We start from the raw sequence: 23,981 nt of genomic DNA on the forward strand, positions 1-23,981 counted from the left end.
TCATACTTACAGCTTGCCTAGTGGCCTTCAGGAGACACAGATGTAGGCCTCAAGGTTATCAAATGGACAAGAGGTTTGAATGCAATCTGTAAGCCCCTGCAGCAAGGCAGGGCCTTGAGATGTTCTCCCCGAGCACAAGAAGCAGTGATATGCTGCACAAAATTGATCGCTCCAGCTCAACCATGAATCAGCTGCGGTATCTGAGCTGGGCTCCCCAAACAAAGTGGAGGTAGATCCTGGCCAGGGTAATTGAATCCAAAGGTGGAAACATGAAAAGCTTCCCCAAGTCCCAAATGGCCCTCCTGGAAGGGAGGCAGACAGGAAGAAGAAATTTCCGGGGGCAACAAATTCATGCACCATGTGGATGCTCAGGAGCTGCTACTGGGTGATGTCTGGCTCCTGATTTAGGGCTATCTCTTCACTTTTGTTTCAATTCCTCAGAGCAAAGAAGAAAGGAAGTAGAGAGAAAAGCGATACTGACAGTAACAAATGAAAGTCTGTGTGCGAAAGAACAGGCTGTTTTGGGACCGGGGAGGTGGCCCTACAGAGCTCCAATTTATTAGCACAAAAAGCGTGGCAGGTTTTGTTTCCACTATTTATGAAGTGAGAAGAGTAAGGGCTCAAGTAGCTAGAGCATGTCTCCAGGCTCATGCTGAATCTCTAACACAACTCAGAGAAGGCTCTCAGCTGCGGATGACCCTGAGACATCACTGAAGACTTGGACATTTCCCTTTTGCCAGAGCCCAAACGCAAAGAGCAGGCAGAATTGCTGCAGAGCACAAAAGCTGTGGGGGGAAAGGACCGACTCCCTCTCTGCTTGGTGCAGGTTGCCCTGCAAATAACAGATGGCAGCTCCTTCCCCCATCTCTGCCCCTGGTCCCCTCCCAGAGCCCCCGAGAAAGGGGGAAGAGGAGAGCGTGAGGAGCTCCTGGACCTCCATGAAACAGCGATGCCAAAAAGTAAACTAGAATCGACTCAAGGGCTTGGGAGGCCTTCTCAGATCCATTATCTCCTGCGAAGGCTTTGTTTTCATCCCATCTGGGACGAGGAGGTTTCAGTTTGGGCTCCAGAAGATAAATCAAGGGCTGATTAGTCCTTGTACGTGGGTGCGAGCAGAGCAGGTGTCTGCTAACTGTGAGATGTGGGAGCAGGGCCGGAACACAGCCTCTCCTTCCAGACTTCTCTCCCACCTAGGCCGCGCTCCAACTTCAGTCCTGCAGTTCAGCTTAATTGGAGAGCACCTGGCTGTCGAGACAGCAGTGAATTTGTAGCTCCCAGAGCACCCAGCCCTGGGTGCAATTCTGCTTTCATTTGCACGAGCACAAACCAGAAGCAATTCTTTTGTGCTCGGTGGAATCGCACTAACGCGAAGATGGACACCGGGGAACCTTTGGACTCTGCATGCTCCGTGTTATTTCTGAGGAGGCATTGTTTTCTTGCAGGAAGACAATGCCGCTGTGATATTCGACTGTTAAACCAGAGCCTGCATTCCCAAAGAACACTTCCTGAAATTTGATGTGCTACATCCATCCACGTTTAGTTCTGAAGGTGCCTTTTCTTCTGTTTTTCAAACAGTGACGCGCCCAGATGGAAAAAATACAGCAAATGTGTATGCTGCACCATAAACGAGATGCATGCTACACACGGAATACTTCAAATGTCTGTGTCACTGTTAATGCCTTTCCAAATATTGCAGAACCAATCCTTTCTCGTGATGTTTAAAATGTATGGCATGACACGGGACGCTCTGACTGTCATGAGCACTTGCCAATGTTGTAATGTTTTAAGCACAGTCTACATTGAGTAATATACATTAAATATATGGGTACAGTAAATTTTAGGCAAATAGATAACATCTGGGCACAGACCATATGAGGCTGTAAAAAGTGTACAGAAACAGACAGAAAAAGCTGGTGCCAAACCTCAGCCTGAGTTGCAGAGTTTGAGTGGATTTGATGCGTCAGCTAACCAGATTTTATGAGGAAACCCCAACCCGTCCCATCGCATGGAGAGATGCAACAAATCATTAGCAAGCTTCAGAGTCAGAGAAATGCCTTTGCGAAGCATCAAATTCCACCGAATGGATAAAGGCTGCCTTTATTGCCTGAGCGTGGAGAGTCTGTTTGCTGTTAATGGCAGCACAGATGTGTACTCCATTAAATACCCCACAGAGCTGCCTCAGACCCAACTTCCTCTTACAACCCAGCACCCCAAGGAGCAGCATCTCCCAGATGATCTACTGTGGTAGAAAACCATATTGCTCATGCCTACCTTTATGCCAGCGTCCCCTTTTTCACCCTGCCCAGCGAAGAACAAAGGGAGAAGAAGCAGAGAGGGACAGTGAACATATGGAGAAATCGAGCAAGCAGAACAATCTTAACAGCAAAGGGCCAAAGAGAAAGTTGCTGAAGGAGGGAGTGGGTGATAAAAGCAAGTCCAGGTGTCTGGAGAAACCACGCTGCCCGTCTAAACGTGGGCTGTAACCCATCCCTCGTGGGAACGCAAGGTGGCTCACCTTGCTGGACAGGATGCTGGAGGTAGCCCACACTAATCCCTCCTGCATGTTTTGGGTGCAGACTACTCAACCATTAAACTGTTTTGGGGAGCAGAGTGTCATCATTCTCCCAGCCTTAACTCAAAAGCCTCTAAAAGGCAGGTCAGTTCTGTTCTTGTACCAGGACCTGTTTGGGGCTAATCCTGGTCCTGGTTCAGGAACAAGTCTTTCTGTGTGCATGCCTTACACCACGCAGGGAATCTGCTGCTAGCCCCCGGCCCTGTGTTTTCCTTTAGTATCTCTGGGCTTGTGTGGCACTTATCTGCCCCTGGCAGGCAGCCTCACCGGCTGCACCCAGCAGTTACCTTGGGGCCCGAAGCTCCAGGGAGGCCGTGCGCACCAGGCAGGCCTGCCATGCCCGCCTCCCCCTGGGGAAGAGAAGAGATGAAACAGAGAAAGAAGCAAACAGAGTGAGCAAGCACGAAAGGGAGCGTGCAGGATGGGGCAGCAAAGGTGGGAGGGGTCCTGCACACAGGTGCCTACCCGCCAGGCGTCACTAGGAGAGAAGCATCTCTCTGCATCAAGGATGCTCAGGGTGCAAAAAGTACAGATTGAAGGGAACGGGCCCACAATCCCGTATCCTAGCAGAGCTAGCATCTTTACGCAGCTCTTTGCCCTGTTTTCCCTTTCCTCGACCCACTCACCGGGGAGAATTTTCTCCCCTCCTTTCACCCATTCCTTCCACCTTTCCCAGGGAAAGGTCGCAGCCTTGGGCTCGTTCCTCCAGCCAGAGCGCGGGCTCTTAGCTCAGCAAGTAAATTAGCCAGACACGTTGTTTCACGTAAGAGGGGCTCGTAGCAGAGGCCCTCACCGTGAGGTCGTTGCAGGGACCCCCTCACTGCCCGCCCGGTGCCCTCAGAACAGGATGGGCCCTTAATGGAAAAACCGATGGTTCACTGGGACAGGAGGCAATAAATTGCATCTGTCTGCAGGAGTGGGCTGTGGTCCGCGGGGGCTATAATTTCCACTTCCTGACAGAACAAAAACTTCTCAGTTTATACAGGACTAATTAAAAAGCTCTAAGGTCTTGCCATTTTGCTCACAGAGCACCCATAAAGCAGCGCAGGGAGAACACAGGACACGGGACTCCTGCCTGCTGGGAGTGTTCACCTTCCCTGTGTCCTGATGACGTCTCTTCAGCAGCGTCCCTTCATTCCCTTTCCCTCCTTTGATCTCCCTCTGCGCCTTTCCCCTGTCTCTCTGTCTCCATTACACCCTCCGGACTTGACTCAACCCTGCTGTTAATTAGCAGATGCTAATTTAACCAGGGAAAGGATCAGCTTTTCCCTGCTTTATTGCAGGGAGCTATACTTAGCCAGGATTTGGCCCTTCCAGGTAGCGCAAGAGCCAGATCTCAGGCTGGAAGTGGCTGTAGAGAGGCACAAAGACAGGGAGAAATCCATACCACTACTGCTGGAGGGTTCAAGGTGACAGTATGGGATCTGTGGGCCTGTCACAGCCCCTGGTCCAGCAGCAGCAGAGCTGGGCAGAGAGCTCCAGAGGAGCCCACAAGGCATCTGTGCGGCTGAATTCACTTAGCAGCACTGGAACTGCCCCTCTTACCTTTCTCCCGGGGTATCCCTGAATCCCAGGGTCTCCCTGCAAGAGGAAAAAGACAAAACAAAGTGATGCTTGCGCTGAGAAGGACAGGTCCCTGCCCCTTCCCCCGACGAGATGCTGGCACGAAAGGCCACTGCATGAGGAAAATTCACTTTTTTGCTCAGAGGGACCCCCCCAAGTCGCTGAACCTCCAACCCCAGGTGTCCCTGTTACCTGCAGTGACTGACACCAGCAGGAAAGATACAAAACCCACTGGCAGCTGGGGAGCTCATGCCAGCTCTGTGCCCCAGCTCCGTGCTTCCTATCTCCTCACCCTGGCTAAGTATCTCAAACAAAAACAAATGGGGGTGGGCAGTTGCAGCTGAAAAACAACAACAACCACCCCCCCATTTGCACTTTGGCAAGTGAATAAATGGGAAACTGTGGTGGAGTTAACAATAGCATTGCAAAATCGGTTCCTGAAGCGCTGGTAAATGCTTTGAGAGTGGAAGAAGCCAATAAAGCTGTGTGTGGCAAAGAATTTTGCAAGAGGGGCTGATGAGGCGTGCCTTGCTCTGCTGAGATGCAACTCAGACACTTTGCCAGGGTAAAACCCATGAGTCAGCAAGCAAGCTGGGCCCCGAAGGCAATACAGAGCTGGGGCAGAAATCTTTCTCAGATATTTGATGTAACCTCCTTTTCCCCTCCTCCAGCCTTCAAAATGTACACTTCTCCCCACGCCAGCAGAGTCCACCTCTCAGTTTATCACCCTGCTCCTCTGAGCGAGGCCAAATGTCTCACCTTTGGTCCAGGAGGCCCAGGTAAGCCCTGTAGGTAAAATCAAAGCAGACACTGGAGTTGGCAAATGTAGACAACATTATACAGACTTTGGGGTGATGCTGACTGATTTGGCTTGAAATACACCTTTACAGAAATGACTTGCTTAGGTGAGCTACATCCCTGACCTATTCTTCATGTAGGTAAATAACATTTTAACCTGTACTCCCAAATAGTTCGTGCCCGTGCTGCTCCATTCCCCCAGGCCTGATCTCACAGAATCCAAAGACCAAAAGCTGCTTTGCCTCGTGCACTGTGCTCCAGAATCTTTCCTGCTTCTCTGGCTTTGCTTGGGAAACTCCTTCCCAGCCCACTGTGCAGCTCTGGAGTAAATCAGGCATTGGCAGCTTTCTCTGACTAGCTAAATAGAGAGAATATATTAACAAACAAACCACTTGTGTTTTGAAATGAGAAATAACCAAACAATTTACCTGCTCTGAACCATGAAGCACACCGGATATGCGTGCACGTAAATATAAATAAACAAAATATCCATACGGGAGCTGCCTCCCTGATGTGAGCAGACAGGAGGAGAAAACTATCCCAGACATGCTTTGATACCTATATCACCCTTGATTTTGCCTGCTTATGGCAATCCAAATGTTTAGTCACCATATCCTCGGCTCCTCAGAGCTCAAAGAGAGAGGAGGATGCTTGCAGGACACCCGACACTCCAACACGTGGAGAGAGGCACTTTGGCCTCAGGGGACAAGACTTGCTTGTCCTTCTGGAAGGCCTTGAAAAGTCCTGCAGATGGCAGCTCCTTTCACAGGGGCCAGCACGTCACGCTTCTCCCCAGAGCACCCAGGAGGGGAGCTGGGTTTTGGTACCCACCTTTCCATCTCTGCCAGGCTTCCCCGGTTCTCCCACTCGGCCCTGTTGCAAAAGAGAGGCACGTTAGCACGATTTTCTGCTCTGTCCCCTGACACTTAGCAACGGGCTGTATTTTACAAGGTGCTGTAGTTTTCGCCCTCCTGGGCTGCTTGCTGCCAGCCTGAGACAGGACAGGAGCAGGACTTCAAAGGCACGGCAGGGATTTTTATCAGCCAGGTTTCTGCTGCGAGGGGGATAATTACAGCCTGCGTGTTACTTCCGTCTGCAGAGGAGGAGGAAACGGGGCTGGTGTCACCCCCTCGCACGTGTGTGTCCAGATAGCAACAGCACAGGGTGCCCGCCCGCTCTCCCTCCTTCCTGGGAACTTCTTCCTCCCCACACACCCGCATCCCCTGCAATTCCCCCGCCCGTGGCTCCAGCAGAGGCCAGAGGAAATTGCCTGCACTCTAGGAAGAGGAAGCTGAAAGGCTTTTTCTTAATCAGACTTACGGGCGGCCCAATTGGCCCGGGCTGTCCTGGGGTTCCCTCGGGTCCAGCCGGTCCAGAGGGCCCTGGCGGGCCAGGGGGCCCCGGGGGACCTTGGATTCCTGCTTGTCCTTGTTCGCCCTGAGGTTTGTTAAAACAAGAAGTTATCAGCAGGCAGAGCAAACCCGTCACCCCAACACCCCGCCACCCACAGCAGGTCAGCCCGGCCGAAGCAGAAGAGGCAGAAGCAAGCCCCAGGTTAGTGCAGGAGAGGTTTCCAAGAGGCAGAGCCCTCCTGAGGACAGCTCCCCAAGGTCACAAAGCCAGCCGAGGCCACCTTCTCAGAGCCCAAAGGGATCTACAGATGACCGAGCAGTCCAAACAGATCTTTTCCTTTTTCTTCGCAAGTCGGTGAAGTACAATTTACGTGTTAGACATCTCCTGGGCTTCTCAGGAGGCTTTCCAAAGCACTTGACAGTCACATGTGAAGCGAAGCCTCCCGTGGCTGCGCTGGCATTTCCGGCAGAGCCGCAGTGTCCTACCTCAGCCTGTTTTTCCCCCCGCGCTCCGTGTGTTGGACAAGGCTCCCTCTGTTTTTCCAAGGACCGAAAGCAGAAATGCCACAAAAGCGAACGAAAATAACATGATCATCATGGCATTTCTGGAGCTCACCCAAAGCAGGCCTACGTCCGCCAGGCAGAGCCAGTTTCTGGAGGATTTCACAAGGCAGTGCATGCGGGGCCACCTGCCCTTTCCAGCTCCCCGAACGAGGCCGTCCCAGCCGGTTCCTCCCCTCGGTAGCCCTCCGGCGGCTGCGGCTCATGCCTCAGCAATGTCATCTGGCCCCGAGGACCAGGACTCGGGACCAAGCGGCGCTGCGGAGACAGTGGGTTGGAAGCGCCCCGCTTGAATACCAGACTGCTGATCTGTAAGCGATGGATCCAGCTCCATCACAACTCTTCCAGCCCTGCTGCTGCCCCACGGGCTCCTCTCCTCGTGGCCACATCGTGACACCCCGCTGCGGGCAACCCAACTTAAATCTGACCGGCTCTTTTTCCACGGGAAGCTAGGGATCAAGCGTGGTGGTTCCCCCATTGTAAAGCGTTGGGTGTCTGCTGCATTGCTTCTGCTGGGTAAAACCGAGCCCGCTGTCACACAGCATATGCAGAGGACAATGCACGAAATCTGTCCCCTGGCCGCGTGCCTCACCAGGGTGATGTTTATCCTGGCTGCCTGTGGTGAAAACACGGAGATATGGGGACATCTGCTTTGTTTAGAATGAGAAATGAAAGAAAGGAGCTGCAAATTTCAGCCCGACCGCCGTGAGCTCTGTTCAGAGGAAAAATTTCCAAGGCGTGGGCCAGGCGGACGGGAGGCTGGGGAACTGGGAGCGGGGGCTGGCTCCCTGGCAGGGGATGTGGAGATGGATGGGGAGAGCAGGAGCCCTGCCCCAGCACGGTGATTGGCCGCAGGGGGCTCACCCAAAGCCCTCCTCGTGTTGGCTTCGTGTGTAAGGCATAGCGAGTGCCCATCCATGCAGATCCCTCAGCGTGCAGAATGTTACTGCCACATGGCCGCGGTCTTATTAATGCATTCAGCACGAAAAGACCCCCACAGATCTAACTGGCCCGTAAGCGGATACCGTAAGGTGGAGATCGGGTGTCACGCTCCTCAGATGTCGTTCTGTATTTTTAGCTGTTGACTGGGGCGAATTTTTCAGCTCTTTCGAACGCCATTTGGTCACCCTCATTGTGCCTCGGCGATGCACAGGTCTTGCCGATGTGCTGCGAGGCAGCGGCAGGATTTTCCTCTCTCCAACACTGGTGCGAGTATTTACTCTGCAGCCTTGCGTTTTTTTCTTGGTGTTGAAACGCCGGGCTCCTGGAATTGCTCGGTGCTGGCGGATCTGTAGGCGTGGATTACGCTTCCTCGTGCTCAGGGAACGAACGTGGCAGCAGCAAAAGAGATCAGGGCAAAATCCTCCGGTGAAGCTGGCCTCTGGGAACGGGGAGAATTTGCAGCCCTGGCTGACGACAGGACGCAGGGCAGCTATTCAAGTTTCCCACTTCATCCTGGATAGGAACTTCAGCTTTCAAAGCCTTCCCAAGAGGTCAGCCCTTGGCCTGGCTCTTTGGATTGTCGTGTTGAAGGGCAACCAGCGCCAGCCACGGGGCTTTCCGTGGTGTGAACGCCGAGCTGATAGGAACGGGACCGAGAGCACGGGCCCAAGGGTTAAGGTTAGGGTTTTACGCAGCACTGGGCAAGGGGCAGGCACCTCGTGGTGCTGCAGACTGCAGCTCCCTGCTAGCATCTGACTGTCTAGACGTGCAGCTGGGTGACAAAACCCAGCCGCTTGGTAGAGGGTGCCCAGCACACTTCAGTGGGGTAATTACAGCGGTTTGTCTGCACAGGAAAGCTAATCCCGACGGATGGAGCGAGGGAGCTTAAAGTGGGCTCATTAAAAGCCACATGAACTCTGACTACGGACACTCTTATTCACCATTCATATGTCCGTAATTCCTTTTATGAATTCATTCCCAAAATAAACTAAACTAAACATGAGTTATGGCCCTGGAAACCAAAATAAATGTGTTTACACAAAGATTTAATGCAATTTAATGAAACCATTATAAGAGCTTATTTAAACACATTCTCCCAAGTGTCTTAGGCCAGACTAGCCCTCAGAAGCAGCGTTTGCCTATTCATTCATCTCAGTTAAATTTCACAGACATGAGCTACATTTCAGCAAGAGGCTTCCAGCCTCTTCTGGAGATTGAATACGCAGGAACTGACTCTTTAAGGTAGGAGACTGCTTGTCGACAGTCCTGAGAGCAGTTTCATGGCCCATTTCTTTTCATTTAAAGAACTGGCTTCGCTGCGTTTCTTTTTAGCCATATTATCACATCAAAGATTGCCTCCACTTCAAAGCAAGTCCCTCAGCTCTGCCCAAGCCTTTTGGAAGCCCCTCCGCAGGGGAAGACAGACAGGTAGCAAGCTGATTAATTGCAAGCATCGGAGTAGGCTTAGAAACAGGCAACGAGGAGGAGAAGTCTACCTGGAAAGTGCGTCTCTTTATGACCGGAGGTGGAGCCAGCCGCACTGAATTGAGGAGAGGCAACAGCTGAAGATCAAACCAGAAGGTCGCAGGGCAAAGGAGGCCGTTAGGGCACCGAGAGTCAGAGAGCAGCCAGGGGAGAGAACAGAGAAGAGGGGAACAGAGAGATTGCCATCAAAGTCGACCGCCGCGCAGGGCACGGGGACCTGCCAGCAGACCTCCGAGCTCCTCCGCGCCGCGCGGTGCTCACAGGGGGACGTGCTGCTCGCCGGCCTCCCGCTGCACAGCTTTCACTGCTCAGAGATAAAACTCACCCAGGGGATTTCTGACTCCGCTCCACTGCTCTCCTCCGGCAGAATTTATTGCAAGACACCCCCCCCACACACACTGGCTTTGCTAAGCTCTCCACTGACAGGACGGTTTCCCTTCATCTCTCATCATCAGATTCGGGGCGACTATCAAAAGGTTGATTTCCTCCAAGTTTCCCAAGTGTGATTTCCTATTTCTTTCCCCCTTCCCTTTCAAGAGACTGCCTGTATCTGTGGGCAGTCCCTGGGGTATGGACGGGAGTGCAGAGAGCTAGCTGGGGTCAGCAGCAGGCGTCGGGGCACCAGCATGGTGCATTCAGCCACGTGGACACCACCAAGGGAGGAGACGAGACCTTGGTGAGCCCCAAGCAGGGTCTTTATTGCCCTGGGAGACTGCGCTTTGCTTTTCCTTGTTTAACAGTAACATCAGCCTCCAACTGCTTATAGCCAGGAATGCTGCCCTAGTGCACAAAGCTGACCCGGACACGCAGAAATCAAATGCACGAAAGCTCGGGAGCATTTGTTCATCCTTGTGCTGTATCCAGTTTCCACTTGCATCCATGCTGCTGTCAGCCTGGCACCCACCGTGCCGGCTCCAGGCCCAGGAATGCTCCTCTGCCCTGATCCGCTTTCCTGTTCCTATCAGTTTTCCATTGAGGCCGATCTTGGTTTTACACAGGGAGAAGAGAAAGAGGCTTTCTGTGCTCAGGCACAAAAGCCCGGCCCTGCTGTGCAGCCTTTCCCCATGTGAGCTGTGCCCTCGGAGGTGTGCCCGCAGGTCTCCCGTGGCACCAGGCGTGCCCTGGTCCCTACAAACGCCGCTCCTCGCGCCCGCGGTGCAGGCCAGGACCCGGTCCCGTTACAAAGGGAAGCAGGCACCCAACATCGCAGCGCTGCCCCATGCTCAGGCGGCTGTGCTCCGATATACTGATCCTGACAGCCCCCAGCTATGGCAATAAAAGCACTGCTGGAAAATCAGCCGGGCTGATCTATCTGGAGGAAGTCCTGCTCTTTTTAGAAGACAAGTGCAGGAGGCCCCTTAGCTCAGGAGAGCATTTGGGGCTGAGCTGACCTTCTTGGGGGGGATGTTGCTGTGAACCAGCACAAAAGGTGTGCCTGTATGAGTGACCCGGAGCCATCTGAGCTGGCTTTGTCTGTCTCCTCGAGTGCTGAAGTGTATCTGAAATATTATGCAGCTCACAGGGAAGCAGAGGGAGGATGCTGGAAAAGGGAAGGAAGCAAGTGGAGGGAAGCAGTAAGAGCTTTCCCAAAACCAGAGGAGAGACAACATCCAGCGATGGATTCAGGTGCACGTAGGATTATTTAGAGAAGGAACCCGAGGCCTCCTGCAGGCAGCTCCTGCCCTGCCCCTCTGTGTCCCATTGAGCAAGCAGTGTGCAATATTGGGTGCGCATCCTTGTGCCTTTGCGTCGCAACCGGGTCCCGCCACGCCGTCACCCACAAACCTTCAGCGTAAGGATCTGGTTAGAGCGCAGGGCTGCGAGGGTGGTGCTTAGGTATTCCTAGGGGACAGGGAAGACGTGACAAAGGGGGTCAGTGAGACACACGGCGTTTTGGAGAGCAGAGGGAGCACGGCTGCTCCCCCTCTTCCTGGCACTGGGCTCCCGACCCCAGGGCAGCGCTCTGGGGACAGCCAGCCCACACCGAAGGTGCAGCCCCATGCCTGGGATCGTCCCTCGCAGAGCCGCAGGGGAGACAGACTCGTAGAGAAGAAAAAAATAGGAAACTGCAGCATGAGCCAAGGCATACATCCTAACCTACATTTCCTTCCTAAGAAAGCAAAGGCCAAACAAAACTGAAATGACATCTCTGGCTTTCCAGGATGTTGCTTTTCCCTTCCCTGACCAGAGCTTCTGACAAAGGTCCTTGTCCATGAGTAAAGCAAGAACAAATTTCAGTTCAGTCAAACGGATGGCACTTTTACTGCAGTATGGCACTTTTTACTGAGGCTCATCCTCCTTTTCATTCCAGGAGGAGGAAAGGGAACTGCACCTCAGCTGGCTGCTCGCACCCTGAGCCTGTGAGCAGACCCTCTGGGACAGCCCCCCACGGGCTGACCTGACAGCAGTCGCTCTTCCCACGAGCACATCCTGGAATGCCTCGGGATGACCCGTGGGCTTTTTAAAATGCTGAGCTTGCTGCTTTGGTGAGTCCAGAGCTAACCCCCTGAGGCTTTGCTGGGATGTGAGGCTTTGCTCCAGCCTTTTCCCTGCTGTCCCCACCCTGCTGCAGTCACCCCAGGGCACCTTCACCCCAGGAGCGAGCGCAGGTTTCCCCGTGTTGCTGCAGGTCCCATCCCCACTTTTCACCTTGAGCTCTGAGGACAGACAGGAGCCAAGGGCTGTAACCAGAATCCAGGACACTGCTGGGGTGAACATTGCTGCTCGCTTCTTTTTAGCATAACAATCTAGTGAGCCTGCTCGCCTAAAGAAACACAGCTGACCCGCTATTATTGTACCCGGGCTGGCACATGCCCACCGTCCCCATCTCCCTCAGTGCCAGCTGCGATCTCGCCCCTGGCTCTGCCACACGGAGCATCCAGGGCCCTGCTCCCCCGGGGACAGGGCACGGAGCCCAGCTAATTGTCCGGAGGCTCATCAAAAATAAACAGAAAGCCCTTAAGCCTGTCTCCCTGTACACCCAGATTGCAAATTCCAGCCGCTTCATATGATGTCGTTCCAATGCATTTCCAGTGGATTTCCAGCGCTCGGGTTGTTTTTAGAGCTGGTTAAATTTTGCCCCTGTAATCCCCTCAAACCCCACGATGTACTCTCTCCTCTCTTGGCTGTGGTACATGCTGACCAGGCCAGGACAGAGAGGCAAGTGGGGCAATATCCTGGCTTTCATTAAGCGACTGCTGGCATCGGTCCTCCCTCCGTGCCTCCTCTCTACCCTGGGGTCCAGCTCATGGGGGACCAGACAGCGCCGTGGCCACCCCTGCTCATCTTCAGGCAGGGAGCACAACCCTTCCTTCCCCTTGGCTCTGTGTGGGGTTGGGGACAGCAGGAGGAAGAACAACAAAAGAGGGAAGGCAATACAGTGTCCTGGGATCTGCAACCCCTGTACTGCTCCTGGCCATACAAGATGTGGGAGAGGGACGGAGCTGGAGCACCTCTGTTCCTCCAGAAACCCCAGGTTTCACTGGGTTTTGGGGTAAGGACACAGGCCTGGTCTCCACCACGTATCCGTGTCTAACCCCACGGGGGCACAGAGGCTCTCCAGGAAGAAGCAACAACAGCATTTAGCCGGGAGTCAGCCGCGGTGGGCAGGAACAGACCAACATCCCTCCTGGAAAACCTTATCTGCAGCTTTTCCATGAAACACATCAATCAGCCGGGCGCTGCTGCCTGGATGAGGCACCTCGTTAATGAAGAGATCTGTATTTCCAACAAGAAGCCACTCAAACGAAGGGGGATTAACATGCAGGAAGGCACAGGACAGACGATAACGACGCTAATGACTTACCCTGTGGGGGTACTCCGCACACTGACCCTGCGAAAGAATGGGATTAAAAGGAAAGGGTTTAAAACGCTAACAGAAAGGACCAAAATAGACATGCAGGGTCAGAGCCACAAGGTGTAAATCACTGCGGCCCTACTGAACTCAGTGAGGCCATGGCAATTTACACCTGATAAGCAGCCTGCCTTCCACCCCCTGCCCCCAGAGCCCTCTGTTTCTCCTGCATCTCTCGGCCACTCAGAGTCTTTAGTTTTAATTTTTAATTTACTTTGCATTTTCAACACATCTCATGTTAAAATTACCTTTTCTCCTTTTTGTCCCGGGGGTCCCTATAAAAGAAAAGTGATTTTTAAAAAGCTCTCAGTAGAGAGGTCGGTGCATGCGAGGGGAAAGGGATCGGGGAGGTAGAACTGCGAGATGGGGTACTTACTGGTTGTCCCCTGGGACCTGCAGCACCCTTTAAAGAAACACATTGTGATGAACGTGAGGGGAATTCCCATTTACAGTGACAAGACAACAAAACTCTCAGCATAGGGTGGAAGCTCAGATTTTAAACACGTTTGTGGCGAAAAGTTCCCAAGAGAGCTCTGGGCCCTTCGTGAAAGGGGGAGTGAAAACACACACATGTTCTGGCTGCACTGTAGTGGGGGAATTATTAGGAGAGGGGGAAAATCATCAGGAAAACACACCCTTATTGTTCCTGGGCCCTCAGCCGATGCGCTGGGATGGAACCAGCGGCGGCCAGGACTGAAGCCTGGTTGCGCAAGTGAGGGATGTCAGAGCAGGGAAGGGGATCTGCAACATGTGCTCGCCAGAGGCTACACCAACACCCAGGCTCCAAAAACAGAACGCGCAGAAGAGAGCACGCAGAAATTCAGTGAGCGAAGGTGACTACAGAGCTGCTAGCTTAGCACGTTGGTGTTCGGGGATGTCATCATCAGAGATGTCAAGAGGAACAAGACCGCATTTGGGTTGCCATCAAGCGCGGCCCGAGTTTATCATTCGCGACTGAAAGCATTTCGGTACAGCGCGCAAGTGAAACTGAGCTTCAAGAGGGGGAAGGAAGATATTTAATATGAAAAATGTGCTTGTTTTTGGTTAGATAAGTTGAAAGCCACCAGATGGGTTTTCAGAAAACTTTCCATCAACTTTTACTTCTGCTATGAGGCCAACCACGAAAAATGTCAGCTCCCAGAGTATATTTAAAGAACATAATTGCTAACTGCAAGGAAAACATATCCCATGCGTAACTAGAAAGTTGCTGTTGTGACATGATGAATCGATAGCCGTAATGTAAAAATGACAGACGTGCACCCCAGCATGCTGCAAGTTACAGGATTAGGGAGGGCAGTGGCTGAAGCAAAGGACCTCTAGCCTCGCTACAAGCTCATTTCCAGCTGAGTAATGTCCTTCCAAACTAACCCAGAAGCCACAAACAGACAGATTTTGTTATTATTATTATTATTATTATTCTTTTTTACCATTTCCCCCTTCTGTCCAGGATGGCCCTGCAAAAGAAAGACAACGTGTCTCAGCTTCAGTTATCATAACTTCTAGAAGATGTTGGCTTTTCCTGCTTACCCCTTGCCTTGGGAGGTACTTTGTTGAGGGAGTGGACACGCCAAGCACATGCAGCTTCGCTTGCGCACCTAACAGGACACCACTCGCCCTACCCAAAACACTCCGAACAAAGTGCTTTCCCTGCAGCAGGCAGGCTGATGCTCTTGCAAAGTGCTGTTTTATAGATTTGCCTAGAAAGAAAGCAGCCACGTTCTCTCTCCCTTCATCTCTTGACTCCTGCATCTCCCCCCAGGCATTTGTGGTCTCCTCCTGCCTGCCAACCTTCTAATTTTCTTTTAATCCACGCGTGTGCATGACATTGCAAAATTACCCTCTCTAAAGCATGCTTTGCAGCAGGCAGGTTGACAGGCCAGTGGGACATAGCAGGAGGGAGGGCACAAAGCCCTGAGAGAAGCTGTTTGCTTACCGGTTTGCCGTCCAAGCCAATAGGGCCCTGAAATCAAAAAAAAAAAAAAAAGAGAAATGAGGAGAAATGCTCTTGCTGGGGTGTCTGTCTACTTGTCCCAGCAAGCTCTATGTGCTGCAAGACTGCACAGCTGGCTACCACCCCAGCATCCTCACTGCTCCTGCAGGGACCTGCTCACTGTCAGCCCACTGCAGCAGCAAAGCTGGACACACGAGGAGGCAGGAGGGATTCACAGGCAATTTGCAAAAACCCGCAGCATTTCTCGTTGCTCCGTCCTGTAAAGTAGTTGGAAATCAGCACAGTTTTCTCAAGACTTTGATTTTAAAAGGCACCCACCGTTGGGGGAAGAGGAATTTTTGCAAATGATCGAATAAGAAAAGCGCCCCGGGGAAGAGGTGACACAGCTCAGCAGCATTTTGAAGGTACTGCCTGATGAGAAACAGGCTCTGCAGAGCGCTGTCCCACCCGGCGCTTCTTGAGCCGTGCCGATTTGCTCTCTGCTGCTCCAAAAGCCAAAGACCACAAGGGCTGGGGGGAGATCTGCTTCTCCTCAGCCCGGGGGCAGCTCAGGGCCCCCCTTTCCACAAAGGGCAGAGCCGCAGATCCCAGTCAGACAGCTCGCAGACTGCCAATTCCTCCTGTTTTCCAGGCGTGAGTCTCCCCCGCAGACCTGCTCTGGCACACGGAGCAGCAGCTGAGCTGCCTGGCGGGAGCAGGGGCGCCAGGGGTGTTGGTGCTCGCCTTAGGCTTCCTGGTTGTCCAGGAGAAGTGCACAAGAATAAATAGCAACCCTGTGAGTTCTCCAGCAGCCTCAATGCTCCGGAGAGCATTGCCAGCAACCGTAGGGCTGAAATGATATTTGTTTTGTCCTCTCCTGGGCTTGTTTCCCATTCCCTTGCCCATCTGTAACTTAGCATTGGAGAAAAATCTCCCCCTTCCTGCGCTTTTTGTCCTTTCTCTTTGGCATGACCAGAGAGTTCAGCTCACAGTCCCCAGCTGAACTGCATCGTGTGGGACCTGTTTGGATCACAGATGCCTGCTGCACTGCAGAATCACCTGAAAGCTCAGTGAGGGCTGGAATTTCGCCTAGCTGGGGTTATTTTCTTTGTTTGGGTGGTATTTTCACAGGATGGTTTTCTTTTACTGAACAGATCTGGCTTCAACTATGTTATTTTAACACTTGTGGTGTGTTTTTTTTTTTAAATTAATTTCCTTTTGGATTTTTTTTTCCCCCCCTCCATAAGTATCTTTTAAAGGAAAAAAAAAAAAAAAAAAAGAAAAACAAGTGAAGAAAAAGCTACTTTTTCCAGTGATCAGGTCAGGTCCCTGGTCTCAGACAGAAATGATAAGCTCCAGCGAGCACTAATGATGCTTCCTAGGAATACTGCACACACGTACCCCATAAATTAGCAGTTACACTTACCGGGAATCCAGGAAAACCTCTAGTTCCAGGCTGTCCCTGGAAAGGGCAAAACAGAGAGAGCAGTTTAGAGGAACCGAAGAGGAATTTGATGAACCCCCTGTCCTCTCTACGGAACCTTTCCTTCAGCCTCTGCCCATTTATCCTGCAGCTCTCTGAAGAGTTACCCAAGGTCTGATTTGATTTCCCTCCAAGGGGAAGGCGACTTGGGAAGGAGTGGAAATCTCACATCCCTGCTTCAATTTGTACAGGGCCAGCAAAATGCTGGAGCAGGTCCAGCTTGGACTGCAAGCCGTTTCCTTGAAGTTTGTACATTAATTAAACGGGTGTCCCTAGCCCATACGCTAGCCTTTTGGAGTACGTTCCAGAGGCTGAGCTCATTTTATGGCAATTCTTGCTGCCATAAACCAGAGGCGTTTAATGCAGGGTGCTGCTCTGTGCAAGACAAACCTCTCAGGTCACTGGTGTCTAAACACAGCCATTCCTCTTTTCCTCCCCTAATGTGCATGTCCCAGTGCATTCATTTTCCTCACAAATAATTCTGGAGAAGAGATGATTTTTTTTTCTGCCTTTTTTTTTTTTTTTTCCTCTAAGAGCTATGAGAAAAAGGAGAGTTAGGCGGTGTGATGAGGAACATGAGCACCAAGTTATTTTCCCCTGTGTTTTTCTGGCTAGCCAGTGCTGGCTACCATTTTGGGATCAGGTACAGCAAACAAACTAGCTCGCTACGTATTTGGCAGCTTCTTTACTCACTTAAAACACAAGGAAAAAAAAAAAAAAAAAAAAAGGAAAAAATTGTAATTGTCCTAGCTGCTAATTTTGCATAATTGTACAGTTTCTAGGGCTTGTGACAGGTCACAAATACCCTAGGCCTTTGCTCATCCAGTAAAGATACCACTTTACTTGAGGACTTCACAAAAAAATGAGTAAGCCAAGTCAGGAAGGAAGGTGGACCAGATTTCAGCATATCTGGAAGCAAAGCCACGTAGATGAAAATAGCAGGAAGAGGTAAATCCTGTACCATGCTCATCGAGTGACCACTGTCCAGCTTGCTTTCCCTAAAAGCTGTGCTGCGATGACAAGAAGCCCAGCTTTCTTGTGCCTTCTCAGCTTCGTTTTGGGGAAGAAAATGCCTTCCTTAGGCACTTGGAGATACCGTGACTGGACTGTTTGAGCCTTGCAAAGGTCTCCTAGGAAAGAGCTGGGTATGAGCAAGGGTTTGCTTCTTCACCTTAACATCCTGTGTGGTGATGTGGGAAGGGGAAGAAGGGCACAGGTTTGCCAGACTGCAGGGAGCTGATGAGATTTGCTATAGCAAATAATTTCTGTCCCCTTGGGAGACTTCTTGGAGCCACATCAGCAGGAGAGGGAAAACCTTCAGGTTACATCCCCTCCATCCTCCCTGTGCAGAGATATTCAGTGGGGATTTGACCCCGCAGAGAATGAAGGCAAGGAACCTCTTTGCACAGTCTGAGGGCTGCTCCTACCACAGCGCCTGGACTCGCACCAAACAGTTGTGTTTCTCTACACAGTGCTAGCAGGACCGAATCACATTTGCACTGTTTTCTTAGTTTTGCTAAGTTGAACTTGGTCAGCTTTGCTTTGCGTTGCAAGATACATATAAAACCACCTGGTCTTGTTGGCCAGTGACCAGGAGGGAAGATAGGCTATAAATTAAAGGATTTGTCCACCGCTGCTTTCTGAAAAGGCAAAAAGCAAGAAGAGCCTAGCCACAATTCATTAATTTTGGTTCCCTGTTGGAAGCCTCCCTGGACAAGAAGTGCTAAAAAAAGAATTAAGGAGAAAATCTGGAAATGGTGCAATTTGGCTTCCTCTCTAGACTACAGACTGCTGCTTCCCTCTCCTTGGAGGCCGGCAGAGTGATTTGCACGGTATCAGGCCAAAACAACAGTTCAGCAGCGAGCAATTCCAAGAGACTGTTTTTGTTGGGTAGCTGTTTTTCCTTGTCTTCTTTTTAAGATGTTGATCCTATGAAGTATGTAATCCTGGGAGCTGCCAAATCGTGGAGATCATCTGTTTCTGCCACTATCGGCACACTGTCCCTCTCCGGCCAGAAGTTTAGCAGCTCTGAGCTCAAGTGAAAACTTCAACCTCCAAATGGAAATCTGGAAACTATTTCTCATCCCACGTCTTCCCAAGTGGCCCCTTGGCCGGGCTTCCCGTGTTTGTCTTCAGTGCTCAGCCATCCTTTTGACCTATCACCAGCTCCACTGGAAACTGGATCATCTTCACAACAGGCTTTGGGGTGGAAAGCGGGGAGCTGCCCCGTTCCTTGCACCTCAGAGCTTTGACCAGGTTAGGCCAAAACCCATTTTAGGTACCATTCGCCATTTTCTGCCATTTTCAGGGTGCAGCATGTTCTGTGCTTTCCCAAACAGCAGCAAAGGCAAGGAGGCAAATAAGCAGCACTGAAACAAACATTAGAATTTGTCCTGCAGACCAGGCACATGTCCTGCAGGAAAAGAGCAGTGCCCGTCCCCATCTACAGGACCTACAGTGCCAGGGACCACCAGCTTTCCTCTCCCATTGCTATTCCACGCTGTGCAGGAGGCTGAGCACTACAGCTTGAGGAAAACAGAAAAAAAAAGGTGCGGCATTTACCCTCTGTATCTGCTCACAGGGCTGGGTGGCCTTTCTCAGAGGCTGGAGGGACCGTCTGCTGGGTAGCAAATGCTCAGGGCACCCATTCACATCCCGGGCTTCAGTTCTGTTGCTTCTCAAACTCCAGCGTGCCGGGCAGGTGTGCCTGGGACCCTGCAAAGCTGTTTCTTGTTAGAAACACTTATCACGGGGCTTTTGGAAAGCTAATTGGAAAGCCAGATGTAGCCAAGCGTTCGTGCTGCCTAGGTCTCTCTCACTTGACCTCTGCTGGGAAACAAAAGTCGCCGGCGGCCCATCCTCTTCGCAGGTCAAGGACGGTGCTCTTCACAGGTTAATCAAAATCGGAAGTGCCCAGCGGGAGGGAGAGAATTGAGGCTCTGGGTCTTTTCTCATGGAAATCTCCGGTGGAGGCTGCACGGGGATGGAGTGAGGAGGACTGGCTGCATCTGCACAAAAGCAGAGGCTTGACGGCTGAACCGCAGAGCAAGAAGCATCCAGAGCTTAGGGCACGCCAAGGCTCCAGCCCTTCACGTCCTGTCGGCCTGTTTTTATTACCCCACGCTTGCAAAAAGCTTTGTCTGGCTGACTCCCTGTGTGGATTCTTTTGCTGAAGTGCGGTGCAAAATCCTGCCTGGCCTTTCCTCTGCTCCCCAGCCACCAAAAGGACTTTCAAGATTGTGGTAACTGTGCTGACAAAGAGTTTCCAAGATTTTGGGTACTGATAAGGACCTCTGAACAACTCGGATCTACCCATCTGTATGAGTTCCCAGTCACCAGCTTAGCCCTGATCCTGCCCTTCTGCAAAATCAGGGCTTTTGGCCTTCACTAATGAAACCAAAGGCTGAGATCAGCCAGAAAAAAGGGATAGTCTCCTCAAAAGTGGTAGTGGCCCTGCCTCAAGAAGGAAATATGCTTCTTCCTTTCAAATACAGGACTACGGTCTCCTTGCGAGGCAAGGCTTCTTCATTTGTTCTGGAGCATGAGCTGTAATTTCATTATATATAGTATATAATAGTGGTATAAAACCAAGCATGGCTCAGCACGAGAACCACATTATACAGGGTTTTTGCTCTTTCCCACCGATGCTGTCTCGCTGCCCCTCCTAAGTCTTTCCCTGTAACTTGCCCACATCCTGAATCAGTCAAAAATAGAGAAAAAAGCCACTTACGGGTGGACCGCGGGGCCCAATGATGGACATGCCTGCTTCTCCTGGAGCACCCTGCAGAGAGGCAGAAGAAAAGGAAAGGGCTGAACGAAGGAAGAAATGAAAATACTTTAAAAAAAGACATTCCCACCAAGACTGAGGTTAAATGAGGGTGCCCAAGGTGTGAGAACATCAGGGCTCATGAGGCAGCTGCTGTTCTGGCCTCCCCCAGCTCTTACCCTGCACTCTGGGAGAGGAGCTGTCATTTGGAGCTAAAATGGAAGCTGCACAGCAAGGCAAACTGTAAACAAGTCAAACACTTGCAGGCTCTGTCTCTTACAAGTGTGAAAGATTGCCTGAAACCCTTACTGTTGTTAGAACACATCATGGTGTCAGGCCAAGCTTCAGCTCAAGAGATGACTGTTTTTCTTTGGCATTTACCCCTTGAAAATATCTGCTGCTGATGCTCAGCCTCAGTCCCTGATCCCCTCCACAGTGCAGGACTTTCTAGGCACCTTTCACATTCCTCCCCAGATGCAGCTCCATTTTAGTGACTGCTTTCTGCCCATCGTCTATACTCTTTGTAAAGCACTCCGTCTGCTTCAGACAGCAAAAATATTTGGGGAAAAATAAGCTTAAAGAAAAGCACAGATTCTGAATATTCTCCAGTGGACGTTTATAAGAACATCTTTTGTAGGCAATACTGCTGGCTGGAGAGCACCATGCTGAAGAGCATATTCTCTATTACAGGGTAAGGAAAGGGCAGAAAGGGATTGTGCAAGCTGCCATGTCTTTGGACCGCAAAGCTAGCGATTCTATGAATAGGTCAAATGAGACTTAATGACCGGACAGGAATGTAAAAGTTTAGGTCTAAATTAAATAACCCCACGTGGAAGCAGCTTGGCATACCGTGCAGTATAAAGGGCTGGGGGGAACATCCAGAAAATAAAGGGCTTGCTCATATGTGGTTTCTGGAAGAGACTGGGTCTGCCATGGAGGCAAGGAGTATGATTAATAATGGATCACGTTGAGCCAGACAGTTTGGGTCTGATCCTAAAAGGACATCAATCCTGACACCATTTTGGTACCTGAAAATTGTTGCAGCCCCGCTGCACCAACACACAAAAAAAATACTTGAGGTCTAGCCCCTCCTGCACCAAGAACCTGCCAGCTCCACCGTGGGAAGGGCTGGATGGAGCCTTTGGGGCTGGTTTCCAGCCCAGCTGGGACTCGACGCGGGAGATCCTAGCAGCAATAACCCCTGGCCACTCGTGCCCTGCCACACAAACTGCCTTCATCCTCAAGGCAGAAACAGCCAAGATCAGCCAGGTCTTGGATCCTCTGGATCCTCTTCTGGGTTGACTGAAAGTCTTAAAGCTGCAACATTGGCTGGGGAGAGTGCAGCACGATTTGCCCAAGGCTTCTTCTCTATTGAAGTGTGGACTGTACTAAGCGGGCACAGAAACAAGACCAGAAGTCAGCAACAGGCAGCTGATAAGAGGGACGGGGCAATTAACAGCTGCCAGCACAGCAGCTGAGCTGTCTCCTCCCCACAGCTCAAGACCTGGGTGTCCAGGAAGACACTGACGTGTCCTGCACAAGAGACAGAAGAAGGGTGGCCTCGAGGGGAATGGGAGCTGCGGGCAGCTTGCCGGGGAAGAGCTTTTCTGGTGTGTCAGCTCAGATGGGACGTGGATGAGAACAGCAAAGTCCTTGCTGGAAAAGCAAACAGCCGCTCCCCAGCTCCTAGCCACCCACGATGCACGATGGGCAGGCCACGTTCGTGCCTTTGGAAAGCACGCTGCATCCCTGAGAGGCAGCTCCAGAAGTGCCCTGGGCACAGCAGCCTTTGGATGGAGCAGCCCATAAAGCAAACAGCCTGCGGCAAGCAGGGCTCTCTGCAAAACAAAGCTGGGGTGGCCAAGGAGCTAGGGCCTCACGGAGGGCTTTGGGGAAGCGTGGTTGGTCTGTCAGATAATGTTTGTAGGCTCCAATGAACAAGCAGGAGCTGGAGAGCAAGGAGAGGATCTGTCCTACCTCACCCTTCCTCACTGAGCTTTTCTATTTCCTAGCAAGAGCAGCAAATGGCCCTGGCATGGTGAACGTCCATCCCTTTCCTGGTTCCTACACCTTGCTGCTGCTGGCTGCCGTTTCCCAGTTATTCACACACCCCAAACACATCCATTCCACTCTTCTTGCGGGTACCAACCACCACCACGTCAGAAACGGGAGCGTTCCATCCTGTTTGTCCCTGCAACAGCTCGCACCAGGGACTGTGCTGCCCTGGGAGGCAGAGGGGAGCTGCAGGGGTGGTTAGGGCAAGCGGCGCTGCCAGCAGGGAAGAAACTCAATGGTTAACACCCAGGAAGCCTTGAGGGGAGCCCTACATGTGCCCGCCAGCTCTTACACTGTTAGTAAATTGTCATAAACAATAAATGCAGTGTTTTGGGAGGCTGAGTGGCCTGGAAAGAATTTGGGAGATAAACTCACACTGCTGGGGGAAAGGGGGCAGCCTGGGGAGCGGAAGCCCAAAGCCAGGGCTGTGGTAAGGGGTTTGGGCTGGCCCTACAGGAGAGCAGCTGGGGACAGTGTGGGCTGCAAGGAGACGACTCACCTTCTCTCCGGGTTGCCCTTTTAGTCCCTGTGTCAGTGGCACCCATCACAGCCACATGCAAGAGGGTGCAGGGGGGAGAGAGAAAGAGAGAAAGAAACACAAACACAGGCGTCAGCGGCAAGAGCGTGCTCCCCTGCCCCCAAACCCAGGCTGTGGGGTCTGGGTGAGCAGGGTGGCCTCAGCTCCCACCCCAGTCCTCCTCCCCATCCTCACCCCAGGTTGCCCGAGCAGAGAGCAGCCCCAAAACGCAGCGCTCAGCCAGACAGGGCTTGCTCAGGGCAGGGTTATTTGGATAGGGCAGCTGCGGGCAGTGGTGTGAGTTAGCAAGCCCACGGTTAGCAAGCCCAGCCGGCGCACAGGGCAGCTCCCGAGGGAATGGAAACACCTCCCACACGTACGTGGTTTACAGGGCAGGCCACCCTGTTGCAACCAGGAAAGCCCCTCAGGTGTAGGGCTTGGGGAGGGTGGCTTTGCTCACGCTGACACCCGCCAAGGGCCAGCCTGAAAGACCCCTGAAATCTCAGGGGTTGGAAGAGGAGGGGGAGGACAAGGCACAAGGTTTTGACTTACCGGCCGTCCAGGAATCCCCATGGCGCCTTTGTCTCCCTGGCAATTAAGGCAAAACCAGAGGCAATTGGAAACTGGCCAAAAGCAAGGTTATAAAAACTGCACAAATGAGCTGTGCCACAGACACGGCTGAGAAGCACGGTGCAAGTATCCGGGGATTTTGAGAGAGGGAGAGAGCAAGTTAGAGAAAAAGTGCGTCTGTGTGCGCCCCAACCTGTCAAGGCAGCTGTGTAAGCCACTGGTTTCTTTGTAATATGACAAACCAGCACGTCTCCTGATAGAAATGACATAAGATGACTTTAGGAAGGGAAAAAAAAGGCAAGAGTCAGCCTTTTGTTCAGCCTAACAAAATCTAATCCCAATTTCCAACACTTCATAAAATCCACGTCCTGGGAACCAGCTTCGTGCAGTAGTCAACTGTCACATTTTTCTCTTTCTTCACCAAAGTCATCTCTGGTGTTAGCTATTTATTTATAGAGTTATCACTTTTAAACAGGATTCTCTTAGACTTGAGAATACACTCCTGTCCAGAAGCATGGAAAAAAAAAATGTGGG

General features: G+C 51.8%; 1 protein-coding gene across 2 annotated transcripts in view; it reads right to left on the reverse strand.

Annotated features, from left to right (window-relative positions):
- Positions 1-23,981, reverse strand: part of COL13A1 (collagen type XIII alpha 1 chain) — an 88,787-nt gene that overhangs the window by 33,334 nt on the left and 31,472 nt on the right. For both annotated transcript variants that reach the window (XM_072040344.1, XM_038181527.2), the window contains 16 exons: positions 23,430-23,465; positions 22,860-22,886; positions 20,270-20,320; positions 16,483-16,518; positions 15,060-15,086; positions 14,554-14,580; positions 13,503-13,529; positions 13,375-13,401; positions 13,079-13,105; positions 9,285-9,350; positions 6,254-6,370; positions 5,765-5,806; positions 4,895-4,921; positions 4,118-4,153; positions 2,860-2,922; positions 2,272-2,298 (listed from right to left, as the gene is read on the reverse strand). In XM_072040344.1, the coding sequence (XP_071896445.1) occupies positions 2,272-2,298; positions 2,860-2,922; positions 4,118-4,153; positions 4,895-4,921; positions 5,765-5,806; positions 6,254-6,370; positions 9,285-9,350; positions 13,079-13,105; positions 13,375-13,401; positions 13,503-13,529; positions 14,554-14,580; positions 15,060-15,086; positions 16,483-16,518; positions 20,270-20,320; positions 22,860-22,886; positions 23,430-23,465 (663 nt within the window). The remainder of the gene's footprint in view (positions 1-2,271; positions 2,299-2,859; positions 2,923-4,117; positions 4,154-4,894; positions 4,922-5,764; positions 5,807-6,253; positions 6,371-9,284; positions 9,351-13,078; positions 13,106-13,374; positions 13,402-13,502; positions 13,530-14,553; positions 14,581-15,059; positions 15,087-16,482; positions 16,519-20,269; positions 20,321-22,859; positions 22,887-23,429; positions 23,466-23,981) is intronic.

The sequence above is a fragment of the Anas platyrhynchos genome, chromosome 6 (genome assembly GCF_047663525.1).
Source record: "Anas platyrhynchos isolate ZD024472 breed Pekin duck chromosome 6, IASCAAS_PekinDuck_T2T, whole genome shotgun sequence".
NCBI classification, from domain to species: domain Eukaryota; kingdom Metazoa; phylum Chordata; class Aves; order Anseriformes; family Anatidae; genus Anas; species Anas platyrhynchos.